Consider the following 21,447-nt stretch of genomic DNA (forward strand, 5'->3'; position numbering starts at 1 on the left):
TACTCAAAACAAGGTAGAATGAAAGAATTAAAACACTTCTTCAGAATAGACTGATCACCAAAAATCTTGTAAGACTTTCTCAATAAGGCAATTTTTTGTGCAATTGAAGAAGACACAGACCTAATGCGTTTCTCAAAAGTAAATTTGCAGTCGAGAATCACACCTAATATTTTAAAAGTCACAAATTTAAAGAAACATCCAGAAAAATAAAATTTTGCCCTAACTTCATCCTTCATAATGTTTAAAACATCTAAGAATAATACTGCTCAGTTAGATTCTAAGAATTGATACAACACCTGATATCTATCACCCTCTGCCACAGATCACAAAACTACTTTCTCTGTTACTGGTACTGTAACTATAACTCTTCTCCCATCTTCTTTGGGCCACATATCTATCACTGTCTTCTACTTTTTCACTCTTTATTTGAACAACTGGCTCACTATCAGTTTTCACTGATCTCTTTGACCTCAGATTATCAGATTTCTGGCTTTTGATGGAACTTGAATGCCTTACTGCACAAGTTTAATCTTGAGATGATGAAAAAAGTATCAGATTGTTATGCTGCCAGAAGGAATTTGGTATGATCATTATTAGTTCTGGAAAAATAACAGTTTCAGTACTTGTAAAATCTATATAGCCAACTGAACGTGTAGGAGTTCATGTTATAGTAATTTATATAAAACTGGTAACTAAGTAAAGAAAATTTTTTATGCTAAAATTTACCTGTTAATGTTTAGAAGAACAAAATTTTAATAAAAGCAAGCGAGATCAAAAGTAAAATAATATGTCATCAGAAAACAGTAAACAAAACATATACACCTATGGCAGTTCATGCTGAATTTGCTTTTTGGTAATTATGTTAAAAACCATTGACTTTTGTATAAGAAAGTGTGTTACTGTTCCCCATAATGTGGCCATTCTGCACATTTTGAGTGGTCAAGCAGCCTCCTATGTCCAACAGTTCCGGAGATTAGTTGCAGCAGATGGCAGTACAATGACCAAAAGGGGCGTGGCCATTTCGGCTATTTCGCCGTCAGTGAGAAATGTGTTACCAACAAAAGATTGTTCCTGGACCTTCAATTAGTGGATCCCTGAAGAGTTTAACTCTGGATATACAATTGCATACAAAGCCATTAGTAGTGCTACTAGAGTATAAAAATAGCATTGGTTTGTATTCCAGTTATGGAACAAACATCTTTTCTAAACTTATGTTACAGAGAAACGGAATTACAAAAATCATTGACAAGTCACCGTATAACAATGAATGGATTTGTTTAATGCTACATAGGTCTAGAATCTTCAATATTGTTGCCATGACTCGAATACTGTAAATAAATTTTGTTTTGCTTCTGTTTTTATCCTAATTCATAAAAATTTCATTTATGTTAGGAGTCAGGTACATCTTAGCACCCATATGCAGACGTCATATCTGGGATTTCTTAAATAGCAAGACATTGGCAGTACTAACCGTGGTAATATGAAAGCTCTTAATTTTTCTAATTTTAGTATCATACATATTTTCAAATACCCTACACTGTAAACATCCCAGATAGCCATAACCAAGCAACTCGTACAATTATATTTATTTTAAATCTTAAAAATTACTTTCAATGTATTGAATCTACTTTAGGCTTCTTAGATCAAAACCTTTGTGTGGTAACAATCTCTGAACCATCTCCACCCAATTCTTATGAAAGAATGGCACTCAGATTCTTCAACAAATCTAACTTGATGTCATGCTTGATAGTGAAAAAGTGTAAGAAGCTCTCTACTTTTAAAAATTGTTTGTAGCACCACTAGAGGAATCAAAAATTATCCGAGGAATTTCCTAAATTGAGCCAAAATATTTAAGATAAACAACTTACATAAACTGATTGCTAGATTCCAAAGCTTCTTACTTAAGATCAGTCTCTATAATCTCATGAAATTGGTGGAAAAATAGGGAAATTGCACACACGAATGAACCTAATGAAGCCATATGCACATTCAATACAACCTCAAGTAAGCACATTGCTAAAATTGCTTACTATATTTCCTGATTAATAATAAGCCGTTCAGGAGGCATAGAGATAATTACAATCTCTTCAGAATGATTTTATATACAGGTATATGTTATAGATTGCACAATATCTTTGGTTTTTTTTCCCTACAGTGGAAATTGGTCTCTTCGGAAATAATGCAAGACAGATAATTACCTTCTATTCTTTGAATTCTTATCTTACTTATAACAAGAATCACTCATAACCTGCATCAGCAATAGGGTATGGGAAAAATTATGATTTGTACTCACATACACACAGGCTTCTCTCTCATCTGATGATTTTATTTGTTGCGATACATATAAATGAAAACATTGCTTTTGCCAAGTAAATTTGAACTAGATATCAAATGTAAAAATCTGCTATATACTACTATGTAGCCTAAGTCACAGATCCTAAAACACTTAGCTATCTTTTAAGGGCTATACCATTACATTCGACAACAAATTCAAGGTATGTGAAGTTTACTAAAATCTTCATATGGGAGACTACTCAAAACTTTTCCATCTTTCAGCTCTACCGTCGCACTAAAAGAAGATTCGTTGATCTTTTTAAGAATGGCTTCCTTACCACTATATTTCCCATTGAGAATGAGAACCTTCCTCTCAGGAGAAGGAATTACAGTCTCTAATTTTGCCTGGTCAACTTTGAGAGTTGTTCCACATTCTAAAAGTTTAATCACCCCCACATAACCATTAACAATATCTTTAACAACTCCTTTCACTTTGTAATATTTTGACCCCAGATCTTTTGAGATAATCTTCACAACAATATCCCTCTGTAACCAAGAGCGTTCTTTTCGTACATCTTTCTCTGCAGAAAGCTGTTTGGCTACCATTTCTTTTGCTTTTTTCTCCATCATTTCTGCCTCCATAATTTCTTCTAATGCAGTGCGTTGTTTCTTTGAGTCAGTTTTACTTTGCATATGAGTTCTTTTTTTACTAGATGTTGCCTCAAGCACATTACTGACTACATTTGCCTTCACTTTTATGGGCAATTTATTTGTACTTAGTTTTAAATTAAGACCCAATGCTCTACCCTCTTCATCTTGCTTCAGTTCGGTATATACCACTTCCTCTTTCTTTCCTTTTAGTTGTCCAAGTTCTATCTGTCTGTTTACAAACTCCTGCATTCGTTCCTCTTCATCTTTTTCAAACTTTTCCTTCTTTCTAAGCATTTCCTGCCTTTTTATAGTTTCAGGATCACGGTCCACATAAGCAACATACCAACCTTTTTCTGTTTCATCAACAACGCAGTACCCCTCACGTCCCAACCACTTGACAAAATCTGTCAGTGTTTCCCACTGGGTTGCATTCATGTGTACGTGGTCTCTGTCTTGAATGTATTCTTGGTATACATTATTAGCATGCACACGTTTAGTTCCAAACCGTCTTTTGAGTAAGCTAGTGTAACCCTCCATAAATTCTTCTGAGAAACTATCAAGATATTTGTCTGGGTCTTCAGCAAAAAGCAGCAGCTGACGCTGGTGACTCTCTGACAGGGTATGGCACTTGAAGCCATTCTCGTCGCGACACTGCTTCTGACACATCTGACAATACCAGCGAAGCTTCTGCAGGCCTTTGGCTTTCATTTTGTTTGCCAAATCCTTCGGTGTTCCTTTCTCCGTCTTCCCCATTTTGCTTAGTTTTTTTGCCTGAATATAAAAGAAAAAAATTAATACTCAGGTAATATAAATAGAATATGGTGTTGTAGATCTAAATGACAGAATCATGACTGTTCAGGAACCTACCACTTTGAAGAAAACCTTTCTATTTTTCCTTGTTGGAGCTCTTGGACTCATAGCATCCTGCTTTACCAACTAGGATTGTAGCTTTGCTAGTACTGTACTATTAATAATAATAATAATAATAATAATAATAATAATAATAATAATAATAATAATAATAATAATAATAATAATATAATGATAATGTGAACAGTTATGGACACAGTATTTGTATTATGCTAGTACTGTATGGGGTATATGAAAAATTACAAATTCGTAGATAATTTGTATTTTTCCTAACGATACAAACCTTAGCTATTTATTTAGGGGTATTACTTTCTGCGTAGCTAAAACGACGAGCCATTAAAATTTAGTGAGGGTTAACAACCCACACCGCTAGTTAGCGGGGGTAGGGAGTGGGGTAGCTTTCTACCACTCCCACTCACACACCGGTGATTTAGCTCACTTTGCTAAGAGGTAGGACTTCAAGGGGGATAGGGCTGGCGGGCAAGTTTGTATACATAGCTAAGGTTTGTATCGTTAAGAAAAATACAAATTATCTACAAACTTGTCTTTTGTTCTGTAACGAAAATACAAACCAACACTATTTATTTAGGGGTGACATTAGGAAGGGCGGACGTCACTGCCAATCTGGGCTTTCGGCTTTTACCTGGGGGTTCCTTATCTGAGTATAGTAGTACTAAAAAATAAGGGGTCCCTGCGCCTTGCTAAAACCTTGCTACGAAAGGTCCGCTGCCTACGCAAGCCGTGTGTTGAGATATATAGAAGTATGACCATCTAGGTAAAGTTATTCCGAGTCTTCAGTAGGAAAAACTATTGTAACCAAGACTTTCCCAATACCACCTCGCCAGGGTATTGGGATGCAACAGTATTAGTTTAATACTAGGAACACAAGGGAGCATGGTTAATCTGCAGTGGTTTGAGGTCAGCTTGTGCAGAGAACCCATGATGCTGCTTTCCCCAAGAGAGGGGAGGATGAAGAACAGGATAAGAGGCAGTCAAACCTTTTCTTTCACGCAGACTAAAACCAGATAACAGTGCCCTCAACCTTCTGCTACTTGTCCAATAAGGAGCTTGAGGTATTATACCAGCTGTTGTGCAGCCACCACCGAACCGATAGATAACATATTGAGTCTCCTGTGGATCACATCTTGCAGGTAGTGGGATGTGAATGTAGTTTGTCGTTTCCACACCCCAGCCTGAAGAACCTGCGTCACTGAGAAGTTCCTCTTGAATGCCAGGGACATCATGAGCTCTGGGGCGACGTGAAGGAGGGTCTGGATTCAGTGCATGATCTATGACCTTGCGAATCCATGCTGAGATTGTGTTCTTGGTGACCCTCCTCTTGGTTCTTCCTGTGCTGACAAAGAGTGCAGGCCCACGAGGATGGGCTGTGGCTGTTCTCTTAAGGTACAGCCTCAAACTACTCACTGGGCAGAGCAAGAGATGACCAGGGTCATCTGTTACAGAACGAAGATTCAAAATACGGAAGGAGTCGAATCAAGGATCCGCTACTCCCGGGTTCTGAGTCTTGGCTATAAACTCAGGGACAAAGCTGAACGTTACCTCTCCCCATCCCCTTGAATGGGCGATGTCGTATGAGAGACCATGGAGTTCACAGACTTGCTTGGCCAAAGCCAAAGCTAGCAGGAATACCATCTTCCAAGTTAGATGGCGATCTGTTGTCTGGCGTAATGGTTCATAGGGAGATCTCTTAAGAGACCTGAGAACTCGAACCACGTTCCATGGAGGAGGTTTCACTTCAGACAAAGGACAGTATGAGTAAGGAAAGTTCTAGCGATGCAGAAATATCCATTCCGTTCAGTCTAAAGGCGAGGCTTAAGGCTGAGTGATAGCCTTTTACCGCCGAGACTGAGAGGCGCATTTCTTCCCACAAATATACGAGGAACTCCGCTATTGCTGGAATAAAGCATCGAGGAGAGATACCCCTTCCACAACACCAACCACAGAAGACCTTCCACTTTGCCTGGTAGACTGCTGCTGATGACTTTCGCAGGTGTCCAGACATCCTGATTGCAACTTGTTGCAAAAATCCTTTCTGAGAGAGGAGATACTGGATAGTCTCCAGGCGTGAAGTCGTAGCAAAGCTATGGCTTTATGGAATATGTTGGCATGAGGTTGTTTGAGTACTTACTTACTTACTTTACTTTGATGTCTGCTTTTCCGGCCCCATACAGCAGGGGAACCCCACTCTCTACAGGACCTCCACTGTCGTTTAACCTTGTTCGTTCAGAGTATTTAACGTTTCAGATCGCGTATTGTTCATTTACTCTTAAATCGTCACTGTTAAAGGACTAATGAAATAAGAAAGTCTTCAGTTTCCTCTTGAAAGCCTTAATGTCTTCAATCATTCAAATATTTCATGGGAGCTTGTTAAATAGTCTCGGGGCCGCATATTTAAAGGCTCTGGAGCCTGAAGTAGACATAAATCTAGGTTCCAACAGTTTGAAGCCATCTGTAACTATTCTCGTGTCGACACAATTTGTTGGCTGCACAATATAAAGCAGTTCTCTTATTTTGGACACCCAGTTCTGATAACTTGGTGGGTTATTGTACATATTTTAAATGCAATTCTCGCTTTAATCGGCAGCCAGTGTAAATCGATTAGTATAGGGGTGGTCCTTTCTCTAGGTGAGACACCTTTTATCAGTCTTGCTCCTCTGTTTATTATGTTTTGTAATTTAAGTTGCACTTTTGGTAAATTGTAATAGATAGAGTTGCAGTAGTCAATCCAGGTAATAACACAGTTTATCACAAGTTTCTTTACAGAATTTTCATCCAGGTACTTTTTTATAAACACAATATTTCTTAGATGAAAACCAGCAGTTTTTATTACATTATTTATTTGGGCATTTAGAGACAGGTTACAGTCATGAAATACACCTAGATCTCGAACTTTACTAGATATCGGCACCAAGTCATTATTCATGTTCATTTGAATATCACCTAAGTTTCTCACGCTGTTTCTCTTGCCCATCACCATGAATTCAGTTTTGTTCTCATTTAATTTTAGTTGTTAAAATGTCACCCATTCTCTAACACTATCAAGGATTCGGTGTAGAGTTTCAGTAGTGTCATGTATATCATTTATGGAGAAGTAAAATTGTGTGTTATCTGCAAATAGTTTAAACTTCACGCCATACCCTTGTAGTATTTTCGATAGACCAATAGTATAGATGCAGAATAAGATTGGGCCAAGTACACTCCCCTGGGGTACCCCTCTGTTTAAGGGTTCATATGATGAATGAGAGTTTCCAATTTGTACACAGTAATTTCTACCAATCAAATAGTCTTTTAGGTATTCGAAGGCTTGATCTTCGATGCCGACGGACCATAGATCATTTAGTAGCAGTTCATGCACCACTGTATCAAAAACAGCACTGAGATCGAGCAGTATTAAGATACCACATGTATTTTCATCCATCATTTCTAGCATATCATTTACAACAGAGCAGATGGCTGTCTCCGTAGAGTATAGATTTTGTAAGCAGATTGGTTGTCAGGCAAAGCTTCTATTACTTCAAGTGGCTGACTAGTCGTTCAAGAATTACATATTCAAGCACTTTTGAGACAAAGGATAGATTTGAAATAGGTCTATATGAGCTTAATTCCTGGTAGTCCAGTGCATTTTTCAAAACTGGTGTGACTATAGCCATTTTCTCAGATTTAGGAAACTTACATTCATCAATGCTTGCATTTGCTATTCTCGTTATTATTTCGGCTAGACAAGAAAAGTCTCTCTCTCCAATTACTTCAGATATTGGCATAGGATCGATCGTGCAGTTTGTTTTCTTTGCTCTCTTGATGATTCTGGTGATGTCATCTTGTGTTATGTTGTTAAATCGTATTAATTTTGTCTGTGTGCCTGGTGTAGGGAGTTCTCTTGGAGACTCCGTCAGGAGTTGCAAGAGGTCCGGAAACCATTCCGCATGATGCCATAGCGGAGCTATGAGGGTCATGGAAAGGTTGACTGATGTTCTGACATTATTGAGTACCCTCCTCATCAGACAGAACGGGGGAAAGGCATAAACGTCGATGTTGTCCCACCGTTGTTGGAAGGCATCTTGCTAGAGAGCTTTGAGGTCTGGGAGTGGGGAACAGTATAACGGGAGCCTGAAGTTCAGGGCCATTGCGAAGAGGTCCACAGTCGGAGAACCCCACAAAGTCAGGACTTTATTGGCTACTAGATGATCCAAAGACCACTCGGTACTCACTATCCGAGATGCTCTGCTCAAGTTGTCGGCGAGCACATTCCTCTTGCCTAGAATGAAGCGTGCCGATAGAGGTATCGAGTGAATCTTGGCCCATACTGCTAGATGGGATAGGGGCTGCAATAAAGCACCGCCTTGCTTGTTGATGTAAGCCACTACTGTGGTGTTGTCGTTCATCACTTCCACCGAGTGGCCAGCCAGGAACTGTTGGAACTGTTGAAGGGCCAGAAAGACGGCCTTCATATCTAGGAGATTTATGTGGAGGTACTCTTCTGACTGACCAGAGGCCTGAGGTCGTGTGGTGCAGCACGTGAGCCCCCATCCTATTTTATTTGAAGCGTCTGAGAACAGCATCAAATCTGGAGGGAGGACGAGAAGATCCACTCCCTTTCGTAGATTCTCGTCTGCCACCTACCACTCGAGGTCCGTCTGTTCTGATGATCCCATGGGGTTCCGGATGTCCGGGAATCGAGAGTCTGATTCCACCGGGACTTGAGTCGCCACTGGAGAGATCTCATCCTGAGGCGGTCGTTGGGAACTAGGCGGACCAGTGATGAAAGGTGACCGAGGAGACGTAACCATGTCTGGGCTGGAAGTTCTTTTCGTCTGAGAAAGGGTCTTGCGACCTTCCTCAGCTTTGCTATTCTGTCGTCTGATGGGAAGGCTTTGTGGAGATTGGTGTCTATTATCATGCCTAGGTATTCCAGTCTCTGCGTAGGAAGCAGGGAGGACTTCTCGAGATTTACCATGATCCTCAGATCTTGGCAAAGCCTCAGAAGTTTGTCTCGATGTTGAAGAAGGGTTGACACTGAGTCTACTAGGATTAGCCAGTCGTCCAGATAATGAAGGAGACGGATGCCAATCCTGTGTGCCCCAGATGACACTAGGGCAAACACTCTGGTGAAAACATGAGGTGCTGTAGAAAGACTACAGCACAGCACCTTGAGCTGGTACAATGGAACCTCTACATAAGATTGTTCCAACATCCGACGTAAAATTCGATCGAACTCTCGTCTTGACAGCCGACGTCATGCTCCAACATCCGATGTAGATCATACGCGGTCGTAGTTTCTTGTTTACGCCGGTAGACTGCAGCACGTCGGAGGGACACTATTGAGTGTCGGTCAGTTCTCTGTTCTCGTGCGCATCGTGTGGTTGTACCCTGTTCGATCCGTTATTAACAGTGCTTATTATCTTCCTTTTTTCAAGTTTCATTTTTTATTTTACGTATAATCATGGGTCTTAGGAGGCTTACTTTTGGTACAGGTATTAGTAGTGGTGAGAAAAGGAAGAAGGCAATGCTTTCATTAGAATTGAAGCAAGAAATTATAGAAAAACATGAGCGCAGTGTGCGTGAGTGACCTGGCTAAATAGTATGGGCAGAATATGTCTAGGATCTCGACGATCATCAAGCAAAAGGCAGCTATTAAAGCAGTCACACCATCGAAGGGGATCACCATTATTTCAAAACATCGCAGGCCTACCCTGGAAGAGATGGAATGTCTTTTGTTAATATGGATAAAGGACAAAGAGATTGTTGGCGATACAATCACTAAAACGATCATTTGCGAGAAGGCCAGCGCTATCTATTGTGACTTGAAGGCAGCGGGGTCTGGGGGTGACACGGGGGAGAGTTCACGGGATTAATTCAGTTGTTCGGCACGGAGAGGCTTCAAGTTCGGACACCAAGGCTGCTAACGATTTTGTTAAGAAGTTCGAAAAGATCGTGGAGATGAAAGCTATATAGAGCAGCAAGTTTCCAATTGTGATGAAACCGATCTATTTTGGAAAAAGATGCCTAGTCAAACACACATCACCGCCGAAGAGAAGAAAATGCCTGGCCCGGCTGGTCTGAACAGGAACAGTCCTCCGAAGAGGGGTCTCTATGAGTGGCCTCTCTCGCAAACGAGAGAGGTGAACACTTCGTAGAAGAGACTAGAAGACACTGATGATGGCGCCCCATAGGGCCGTTGGATCAGCAAGCTGACCTATAAGGAGCAATCCTCCAAAGAGGAGTCCTAATGAGTGGCCTCCCTCGCGAACGAGAGGTCACAAGATTGATCCTGCAGCTGCTCAGCCCCTTGAGCATAGCTGCAGGTGCGACCGCTCAGCCCCAAGAGCATAGTCGCACGAAATTCCATGGTCCGGGCTTGCAACCGCTCAGTCCCTTGAGCATGGTTACAAGAGCGGTCGCTCAGCACCAAGAGCATAACCGCCCGAGGACCAGGAAAATCCAACCAGGAATTATTAAGGTTAGAGAAGTTCCCCCCGCAGGGAAAAAACTCATACCTGGGAAGGGAACCTCCCTCGGAAGGGAAGTTACCTACCCCTGGAGGCAAACCTCCTGAGCATTCTAAGATGAACTAAAAAGCTGACAGTTGTCATGGGAGAACTTCTAAGAGAAGGGAACACGCCCATGACGATGTCCTAGAGAGGCGGCAGCAACAGCAGACTGCCTTCCAAGGCACAAACAGGGCAGCTCTGCTTCGATGGCTCATTTAGGGAAACGAAACCAGATCGTAACTGGGAAAATAAAATAAATAATTAGTTAACAGAAATTCCCCCGGGAGGAACTCCGAAGAGAAACCCCGAGGAAAAAGGAACATAAGAATTACAAATCAAGTATGCGCCCTCCTCCCCCACTGACATTCACGGGAGAAGGGGGAGGGCGGAGAACTGTAACAAAAACAGAATTATAATTATGTAATTCATTTAAGAATGTTCACAAATAGTAAGAAGGACTGAACCCCGAAGGGAAGTGCTCTCCACAGAATCTGAAAAGTTAACAAATACAATTATATTTCATTGAAAATAATTGACAAATAAACGGAATAGTAACTCAACCCGCAACGGGAAAGAGGCTACCGTAATAGTACGTACAGTAGTAGTAGTAAAAGGGTGAACGACCTCGAGTAGAGAGAGAGAGACCGTAGTCAATTTAACTCCCACGTTCCCTTCGCTGAGAGTCCAAGTTCCCCGCAGGGAAGGAGGAACAGTGGGGAAAACAGATGAATGGAGAAAGTCCAACGATGACGATTCCCCACGGTGGCTGAATATCGGGAGCCGGAGGAACGACCGAAGGACCAAGAGACCGTGCCCCATGACGTGCAACCGCAGTGGCCTGGAACTACGCGGTGACGTTGTCGTACACTACACACACACAGCACAAACACTGAAAAGGAAACTTACTATATTTCTGTACCCAAATATATACATAAACATAAAGAATGTTTATATATATATTAATTATAAGAAAAAGTAAGTAATTAAGTAAAGACAAAACATTGATGGCTGCCAAGCGAGGGTGAGAGCAGACACGTCTGCCCACCACCCGAGCCAAAAGCGAAGTGAATCAGTTCACCGGTGTGTGAGGGGGGAGGGGTAGCTAGCTACCCCTCCCCTACCCCCTCACTAACTAGCGAGGGGGTAGATAACCCACGTTAAAAATCTAATGGCTCGCCATTTCAGCTACGCCAAAAGTAATGCCCAATGTAAATAGCGTGGTTTGTATTTCGGTTACGGAACAAAACACTTTTAATATCTGAGCGAATAGAGAACAACCACACGATGCGCACGAGATGAGTGGACTGATCAAGGCGACGCTCGATTGGCGTCCCTCCGATGTGCTGCCGTCTAGCGGCGTCAACAACAAACCACGGTTGACACTTTCGAGAAAATTCCACACGTACGCGTATTGTTTACTTCGTATGTTGGAGCAACACTTCGGGTGTCGAGACAGAAAATTGGTCGAATTTTACTTCGGATGTTGGAGAATTCGTATGTTAGGACATTCGTATGTAGAGGTTCCACTGTACTTAGGAAGCACAAGGGAATTAAGTCTTACCTGCAGCGAGGTGAGGTCAGCTATGCTGAGGCTAGTGGAGCTGTTTTCCCCAGGGGGGGGAAGGTGAAAGGAAGAAAGGAGCCAGTCATTCTTACTCATTCACCTTACACTAACCTGGGTAACCTCAGCCCTCAACCCTCTGCTACTTGTCCATCAAGGAGCCTGAGGTGTTTACACCATTTGTTGTGCGACCAACACAGGACCGATGGAAAAGGTCTCTATGGTCCTGTGGGTTACGTCTTTGCAGGTAATGGACCGTGAAGGTCGATTGACGCTTCCACATGCCCACCTACAGTATCTGTGCCACAGAGTAGTTTCTTGAATGCCATGGACGTAGCAACGCCACTGACGTAACAAGCTCTGGAACCTAGGATGGAGAAGGATCTAGACTGAGAGCAAACTCAACAGCCATTCAATCCCAGAGGGGAAGGAAATTCTTGTAATCCTCCTCTTGACCTTCCTCGTGCTGGTCAACAATGCCGACACACGGAGGCGAGCTGGTGTCGTTCTTTCAAGGTAACACCACGGACTCCTCACTGGGTAAAACCCCAGTTGAAAGGGTCTTCAGTTACCAAACGAAGATTCTCTATCCGGAATGGGCTGTGCCCTAGGGTACAGCACACTCAGATTTTGAGTCTTGGCAATCAACTCAGGGACATCACTGAGGATTACTTCTCCTCGTCTCCTAGAGTAGGATAAATCAGAAAATTAATCATAAAACACACTAACTCTCTTGGTCAAAGCCCAATGAAAGGGCCGTATTCCATGTAAGGAAGCGATCTGCTGCCTGGCATATACTGTAGGTTCGTAGGGAGGGGCCTTCAGGGACTGAAGGACCCAAACCGCATTCCCAGGAGAAGGTTAAGATCCAACGGGGGACAAGTGATCTCAAACTTTGTGTAAGTAAAGGAATCGAAGGGAGAGAATCCCCTTCCATGACACCAGTCATAAAGGACCGAACACTTGGCCTGGAAAACCGACGCTGAAAAGTATCTGAGGTTGTGGAGGATTAATTTTATTTTAATTTATTTTTTTTTGCCAAATTGAGAGAGAGAGAGAGAGAGAGAGAGAGAGAGAGAGAGAGAGAGAGAGAGAGAGAGAGAGAGAGAGAGAGAGAGAGAGAGAGAGAGAGAGAGAGAGAGAGAGAGTGGAAGTTGTTTTAGTATTGTTAAATCGAGACATTTTATTTGCTTTAGCATTGTCATTAATGAGAGAGAGAGAGAGAGAGAGAGAGAGAGAGAGTGTGGGTGTTTATTTACTTGAGTTTTGTCAAACCGCAAGAGAGAGGAAGTGTTTATTTGCTTAGTTTTGTGAGAGAGAGAGAGAGAGAGAGAGAGAGAGAGAGAGAGAGAGAGAGAGAGAGAGAGAGAGAGAGAGAGAGAGAGAAAGTGTTTATTTGCTTTAGTTTTGTCAGAGAGAGAGAGAGAGTTTCATTTGCTTTAGTTTGTTAGATCGCGCGTGCGCGAGAGAGTATGTGTGTGCGTGTGTTTGTGTGTCCGCGGTGCGCGCCGAAGACAAGAGTAATTAGCGAATGGTTGTTGTTGGAAAGACTGTCGGTATATTTGAGGTTGTTTGTTTACATTTTTTAGCTAGGATAGGGCGGTGATGAATGTCTTGGGCAAAAGCATTGGATCTCCGACTGTAGAAGGAGTCGGTTGTTATTTTTTTTGTTCTTCGAAAGCCGGCTATTTAGTGATTTTTCTTGTATCGGAGTAAGTACTGTTTTTATTCATTTTTTGTTAGGCGCGTTCGTGAATGATAGAAAGTTTATTGTTTATCTTTGATTATAGTGCGATAGTTAAGTTAGTTAGGAGTGTTCATAAGTGTTTTTCTTTTTTTATTCTGGCAGGCCGTGATTCCTCCTTTGGGGAGAAGATTTATTTGAATTTGACTATTGATCACCTGGCTTACTTAAGGAACTTGTGTTTAGAATGCTCTAGTGGATTGATCAACTGTTGACGACCTGGCCTGTTTATTACAATTACGATTTCGATTGCTGTTATTGATGAGGATGATGATGATGATGATGATGATGATGATGATGATGATGATGATGATGATGATATAGACTGCCAAATTAAGTGAGGCAGTTATAGCAGATTGTGCCAGTGTTGCGTCTGCCAGGGAGTTGTGGCTTTGGCCGAAAAGGATTGTTGGCCCTAGGGTGGATAAAGAGTTCCACACATAAACAAATATTGGTTTTTGGGGTGTGGTAATTTTAAGTTGTTAGGGTTTTTTTATTTGAATGGTATTACGGTTTTATATTTAATATTGTTTATGATTAGTGATAAGTGTGTTTATTTTTGGTTTATGATTGCGTTTACTTTTAAGAATATAGTGTTAAGGTTATGTTTTGTTTTCATTTTCCTTCTGTCTAAGAGTCCAGTTTAAAGTAAAGTAAGGGGAAAGTTTGTGTTGTGGGATATTTTGGAAGTAAGAGTGATCAAGGGTGTGGGGGTTTGTGTTTGTTTACATCCCGCAACATAAATTTGGCGTCCGAACAGGGACGACTGTTGAAGTTGGGATTGAAGCTGGACTCTTTGACGAAGGACGGAATTAGGATTAAGGTTGAAGAAAAATGGAAGGTAAATACGAGGCTTTGGAGGAGGAATTGCGGCATTATAAAGAATGGGAGCAGATGTGGATAGTTGAGAAAGAGAGGTTGCTAGTAGAGAATGAGAGGTTGAACTGGGAGAATGCGGCGATGCAGAAGGAGCTTAGGGATTTAAAGGGAACTGTAGAGAGAGTGGAAGAGGGTGTTGAGATGAGGATGCGAGAAAATGAGAAACGAATGGAAGCTATGATGGGGCAAGTCATGGGGATGATGAAAACTGTCATGGGTGAAGGTGCAGTCGGAGGAGTGGCTTCTGCTTCTGGTAACGGGTTGATTGTGGAAGAGGATAGGGTAAGTGAAAATGGGGAAGGTAGTGATAGTGATATTGAAAGTAAAGGGCCTAGACATAGTAAGATTGGAACGAAGGGTGATAGGAAGAATGAGAAGAAAGGTAAAGATAATGTGAAGAAAGAAAAGAAGAAAGGTCAGGGTGTGAGTGAGGATGATCAAGAATGGGTGAAGGTGGTAAGTAAGAAAAAGGGTAAGAAGGGAATAGTTAAAGATAGGACTTTGAGTGTAGAACTAGATTCATTGTATTCAAATGAAGAAGAAGGCAACAAGAAGGGAGTAGACAGTGAAGATAGTAGTGAGAATGAAGTAGAGGAAGTTTGTAAGACGGTGTTTATGAGAGAGGTTCCTAGGTGTGAAAGTTTTAATGAACATAGCAGTAGGGATGTATATGACTTCTTTAGGGAATATGAAAAGTTTTGTCAAGCTAAGTATGGGGATAGTAAGAGAGTTTGGGCTAGGGAGTTGGGAGAATTTTTGTCAGGATATTTGTTGACGATGTATGGGGTGATAATGAGTGTAGGAGAGGTTGAGTATGAAAGTGTAAAGAAGAGGATAATTGAACAGGTAAAACGTATGAAAGGTAGTGTTAGGTATAAGCGAAAAAATGATTTTGATGAAGCACGAATGAAGGTGGGTGAAGCAATCTCGATGTATGTATGTCGGTTAGAAACATTGGCTAGAAAGAAGTATGGGGACGAAGGAATAAATGAAAAATGATATTTTAATTATAAAATAAATTTTTGAATATACTTACCCGGTGAATATATAGCTGCAACTCTGTTGCTCGACAGACAAAAAACTGTACAAAAAAACTCGCCAGCGATCGCTATACAGGTTGCGGGTGTGCCCATCAGCGCCAGCTGTCGGCCAGATACCAAGCTCCATGTAAACAAAGACTCAATTTTCTCCTCGTCCCACTGCATCTCTATTGGGGAGGAAGGGAGGGTCATTTAATTTATATATTCACCGGGTAAGTATATTCAAAAATTTATTGTATAATTAAAATATCATTTTTAAATATTTAACTTAGCCGGTGAATATATAGCTGATTCACACCCAGGATGGTGGGTAGAGACCAGTAAAATATGTTTACATTTTATGAGCTAAGAGTTTTTATTTCATTTTAGAAGTTATCAAAATAACAAAAACAAAATAAATAGGTACCTGGTAAGGAAGTCGACTTGTACGATTGCTCTGCCTTATAAGTACGTCTTCCTTACAGAGCCTCGCGATCCTCTTAGGATGCTGATAGACCCCTAGGAGCTGAAGTATCAAGGGCTGCAACCCATACAACAGGACCTCATCAAACCCCTAATCTGGGCGCTCTCAAGAAATGACTTTGACCACCCGCCAAATCAACCAGGATGCGAAAGGCTTCTTAGCCTTCCGGACAACCCATAAAAAGAACATTAAAAACATTTCAAGAGACAGATTAAAAGGATATGGAATTAGGGAATTGTAGTGGTTGAGCCCTCACCCACTACTGCACTCGCTGCTACGAATGGTCCCAGTGTGTAGCAGTTCTCGTAAAGAGACTGGACATCCTTTAGATAAAAAGACGCGAACACTGACTTGCTTCTCCAATAGGTTGCGTCCATTATACTTCGCAGAGATCTATTTTGCTTAAAGGCCACGGAAGTTGCTACAGCTCTAACTTCGTGCGTCTTCACCTTAAGCAAAGCTTGGTCTTCCTCACTCAGATGTGAATGAGCTTCTCGTATTAACAATCTGATAAAGTATGATAAAGCATTCTTTGACATAGGCAAAGATGGTTTCTTAACTGAACACCATAAAGCTTCAGATTGGCCTCGTAAAGGTTTGGTACGCTTTAAATAGAACTTTAGAGCTCTAACAGGGCATAAGACTCTTTCTAGTTCATTGCCTACGATCTCCGATAAGCTGGGAATATCAAAAGATTTAGGCCAAGGCCGAGAAGGTAGCTCATTTTTGGCTAGAAAACCAAGTTGCAGCGAACAGGTGGCTTTTTCTGACGAAAATCCGATGTTCTTGCTGAAGGCATGAATCTCACTGACTCTTTTAGCCGAGGCTAAGCATACCAGGAAAAGAGTCTTTAGAGTGAGATCTTTCAGGGAGGCTGATTGTAACGGCTCAAACCTGTCTGACATGAGGAATCTTAGCACCACGTCTAAATTCCATCCAGGGGTAGCCAAACGACGCTCCTTGGTGGTCTCAAAAGACTTAAGGAGGTCTTGAAGATCTTTATTGTTGGAAAGATCTAAGCCTCTATGCCGGAAGACTGATGCCAACATGCTTCTGTAGCCCTTGATAGTGGGAGCTGAAAGGGATCGTCCTTTTCTCAGGTATAAGAGAAAATCAGCTATTTGAGCTACAGAGGTACTGGTCGAGGATACAGAAACTGACTTGCACCAGTCTCGGAAGACTTCCCACTTCGACTGGTAGACTCTAATGGTGGACGCTCTCCTTGCTCTAGCAATCGCACTGGCTGCCTCCTTCGAAAAGCCTCTAGCTTTCGAGAGTCTTTCGATAGTCTGAAGGCAGTCAGACGAAGAGCGAGGAGGCTTTGGTGTACCTTCTTTACGTGAGGCTGACGTAGAAGGTCCACCCTTAGAGGAAGACTTCTGGGAACGTCTGCTAGCCATCGAAGTACCTCGGTGAACCATTCTCTCACGGGCCAGAGGGGAGCAACTGACGTCAACCTTGTCCCTTCGTGAGAGGCGAACTTCTGCAGTACCTTGTTGACAATCTTGAACGGTGGGAATGCGTAGAGATCCAGATGTGACCAATCTAGGAGGAAGGCATCTATATGTATTGCTGCTGGGTCCGGGACTGGGGAGCAATAGATTGGAAGCCTCTTGGTCAGCGAGGTTGCAAAGAGATCTATGGTTGGTTGGCCCCAAGTGGCCCAAAGTCTCTTGCACACATCCTTGTGGAGGGTCCATTCTGTTGGAATTACTTGCTCTTTCCGACTGAGACAATCTGCTATGACATTCAAGTTGCCTTGGATGAACCTCGTTACTAGGGAGATGTCTTGACCTTTTGACCAGATGAGCAGGTCCCTTGCGATCTCGTACAACGTCAGTGAGTGGGTACCTCCTTGTTTGGAGATGTACGCCAAGGCCGTGGTGTTGTCCGAGTTTACTTCCACCACTTTGCCTCGAAGGAGATACTCGAAGCTTTTCAAGGCCAGATGAACTGCCAACAGCTTCTTGCAATTGATATGCATGCTCCTCTGACTCGAGTTCCACAGACCTGAGCATTCCCGACCGTCCAGTGTCGCGCCCCAGCCCAAGTCCGATGCGTCCGAGAAGAGAACGTGGTGGGGAGTCTGAACAGCCAGGGGAAGACCCTCTCTTAGGTTGATATTGTCCTTCCACCAAGTCAGACAAGACTTTATCTTTCCGGAAATCGGGATCGAGACCGCTTCTAACGTCTTGTCCTTTTTCCAGTGAAAAGCCAGATGGTATTAAAGAGGACGGAGGTGTAGTCTTCCTAGTGATACAAACTGTTCCAGGGATGACAGCGTCCCCACCAGACTCATCCACAGCCTGACTGAGCAGCGTTCCTTCTTCAGCATCTTCTGGATGGATAGCAGGGCTTGATCTATTCTGGGGGCTGATCGTCTTGTTGTTCAGCAACTTCCTCATCAGATAGTTCCTCATCCGAAAACTGATGAGGAAACGGCAACGGAGTGGGCAACGTCTGGCTCGCTGAGTCCGGTCGCACTGGTGCATGCGTGACGGAGCCGGACGCAACATCATGGAACTGCTGCACAGTCTGTGAACTGTCAACAACCATGGGTGCGCGAGGAAGCACAGCGTCCACCCGAGACTGTCTAGACCGTCTGGGTTGTGCAGTCAACACCATACCGGGTTGCTGAGGTTGACGCACCGCATCAAAACAAGTCACCTCTGCTGGTTGTTGAACGTCCTGAACGTCAACAACCACCTCCGAGCGTCGCTTAACGTCAACGTGCGGCTGGCAACCCACACTGGGTCGCATCGGTGGAGGAACCACCTCAACTGGTAGACGCGAGAAGGTTACTTCAGCGTCAACAGGACGCACAACCGACCGGTTGGAAGGTTGTTGGCCAGAAGGTTCGGCAGCAACCTTCTCCGCATTAAAGTCCTCTATCAAGGACGCAAGCTTGGACTGCATGTCTTGCAGCAAAGCCCATTTAGGGCTACGGGAGCAGGTGCGGCAACAGACGGGGTTAGTGACTGAGGCGGTACCGCTTTCCATCCCTGAAAGCCTTGTTTATGCATGACATAATTGTACAGCAAAACTTCAAAGGCTCGAAAACAGCTGTGAAGTTGACCTGTAAAAAACTTGGAGTGTCTCCTGGCCAGGCGCCAGGGAGAGTCTACGAGATTTGAGAAGTCTATCTGGGCAGAGGCATGAACTCCCAAGCCGAGAACTTCTCTCGTGTCATATCAGACTCTCGCTCTATAAGCCAGTTTAAAAGAAGGGAAAGCAAAGGCTGTATCCCCCAAACTCCTCCTGGTGATAAACCAGTCGCCTAGCAAACGTAAAGCTCTCTAGGAGAGCGAGAGAGCACTAGCTTATAAACAACGGCTTCGAAGTAGCTAGGCCTAGTGTAAACTCTGACGTTTAGGCGAACGAGGAGCAGCAGTTACAAAAAGATCCGGACAAAGATCCTTAAAAAAATCATCATGATTTAATTAAAGTCCATAGAGGGCTAAGCAGCTTTAGGCTCCTCTCCGTCTGACAGAGTCCTCAAGGGAATATCAGTAGGAGGGGGAACAGCAACTTCCTCATCTACAGGAACCTTGTCCGATAAAAGCTGAGTCTCAAGCAAGGGAGAGACCTACCGTGGTGGCAATGCTTTACAAGCAGAGTCCACACGCACTGGTGCATTAGTAGCGGACCAGGACGCAACGTCATGTAACTGCTTGACAGTCTGTGAACTGTCAACAACTGAACTGTCAACCACAACAGGTGTGTGAGGACGCACAGCGTCCACTCGAGACTGCTTTGACTGCCTAGACTGAGCAGTCAAAACAACTCTAGAATGCGAAAGTTGACGCAGAGCGTCAAAACAAGTCAACTCCGATTGTTAGCGAACGTCCTGAACGTCAACAGGAGCATCAGCAAGTGGCCTAATGTCCAAATGTGGCTGAAAATCCACACGAGACCGCATCGAGTGTGGTTCTAAACAACCTGACTGACGTGACTTAGCTACGCCAACGTCAACAGGAAGCACAAAGGAACGTTAGGTTGGCTGAAAGCCAGGATATCGATGAGATAAACGGCTAGACTCAACGGACTAATCGGCAGAATAGTCTTCCATAAGGGAGGCAAGCATATTCTGCATGTCTTGCCGTACAACCCATTAAGGATCAACGGAAATGGTTGTGGTAAGAGACGAGGGTAACGTCTGTGACCGCAACACTTTGCCAACAAAAAAGACTCTCGGAGTCTGTGTTACGCTTTTGTTAGGCGGCGAGCAGTTTCCCGATGACTGCATAGGGTCAGAGCTGTCCTAATGTCTGGAACCAGGACGCTGGACCTGTCCTGAAAGGACTGACTTTCGCTTAAGGGCTTCGAAACCTTGTTACAGGTTTCTTATGCGAAAAGCCTTCGGATGACGAGGAGAAAAAACGTCTCTCTCGCCTTATGGTAGGGGAGATCTTGGTAAGATACACCCGATACCATAGAGGGAAAACGTCTGTTCGTTGATCAAGGCCTCTCGAACCCATAAGTCGTTCGACATTACTTCTCCCCTGGTTTGGGAGCTTGCAAGAGGTCCCGGACTAAGTGAACGACAGGCACGAACAGACGAACCCTCGGACGCAACACTGTAACACTTTGCGCAATATCACTTTATCACTTCGATTTTCTGTTTTGCACTTATTTCACTGAAATCGAAACTTTTACTGATTTCTACCTGAAGCACGCAATTCTACCCTCATCAAAAGGTAGTAATTGCGAAATCAGTCGTATAATGCAAGCTCATTAATACCAGCAAAAAACAGAAAACATATTTTAAGATAAAAATTTCAGTGGCTGGGAAGATACTAAACACTAGTTCATTCAAAACTACGTTTTCAATCTCTCACCGCACATAGCCTGGGGACGAGAATAAAAAACTAACAACGTTTTATCCTTTCTCCCCGTACAGAGACTAGGGACGAGAGTAACTCGAGAACAACGTTACCCGCTTGAACGGAACGTTTTCTCTCCTCTCTCTCCCTCCGTCTCTATCTCTCTCTCTCTCTTTCTCTCTTGATTTCGCACCTAAGTGAAGAGCCCAATTACATTTCGTCAAAAAAACATGTTATTTGACCAAAGGAAAAAACTGAAAGGTTTTTCAATTAAAAAGTTCCTTTAAAATAGAATTTAAAACATTTAAGCTTTGAAAGAAGATTGAACAAAACGTCAGAATCGATTTACTCTTTCTGCAAAGTGAAACCGTGATACTCTCTCTCTCTCTATCGTAACGATAGAGCGCAAACTGCGTAGTATAAATAAACTAAACGTTAGTTCATCTTTGAAAACAGTACGAAGACTATTCAAAGAAATTCTTTCATAAAATATTTCATTTAAAAAGTTTTAAATCCTTAGCTCTTTAAAAGCTATTTACAATTTAAAGGGCTCAACGTTGTTTAACTTCGGTTTCCAAGTTAGGACCGCCTACTCTCAGGAAAGGTCGCATATAAACAAAACATTAAAATATA

At 42.8% G+C, this 21,447-nt stretch overlaps 1 protein-coding gene across 1 annotated transcript in view; it reads right to left on the bottom strand.

The window, feature by feature from the left end:
* Positions 1–1,084: 1,084 nt before the first annotated feature.
* Positions 1,085–21,447, bottom strand: part of LOC137658684 (DNA/RNA-binding protein KIN17-like) — a 52,817-nt gene continuing 32,454 nt past the window's right edge. Inside the window, exon 2 of the mRNA XM_068393662.1 lies at positions 1,085–3,696. Coding sequence (XP_068249763.1) covers positions 2,491–3,678 — 1,188 coding nt within the window. The 5' untranslated portion in view covers positions 3,679–3,696 and the 3' untranslated portion in view covers positions 1,085–2,490. The remainder of the gene's footprint in view (positions 3,697–21,447) is intronic.

This window comes from Palaemon carinicauda, chromosome 19 (genome assembly GCF_036898095.1).
Source record: "Palaemon carinicauda isolate YSFRI2023 chromosome 19, ASM3689809v2, whole genome shotgun sequence".
Classification (NCBI taxonomy): Eukaryota; Metazoa; Arthropoda; class Malacostraca; order Decapoda; family Palaemonidae; genus Palaemon; species Palaemon carinicauda.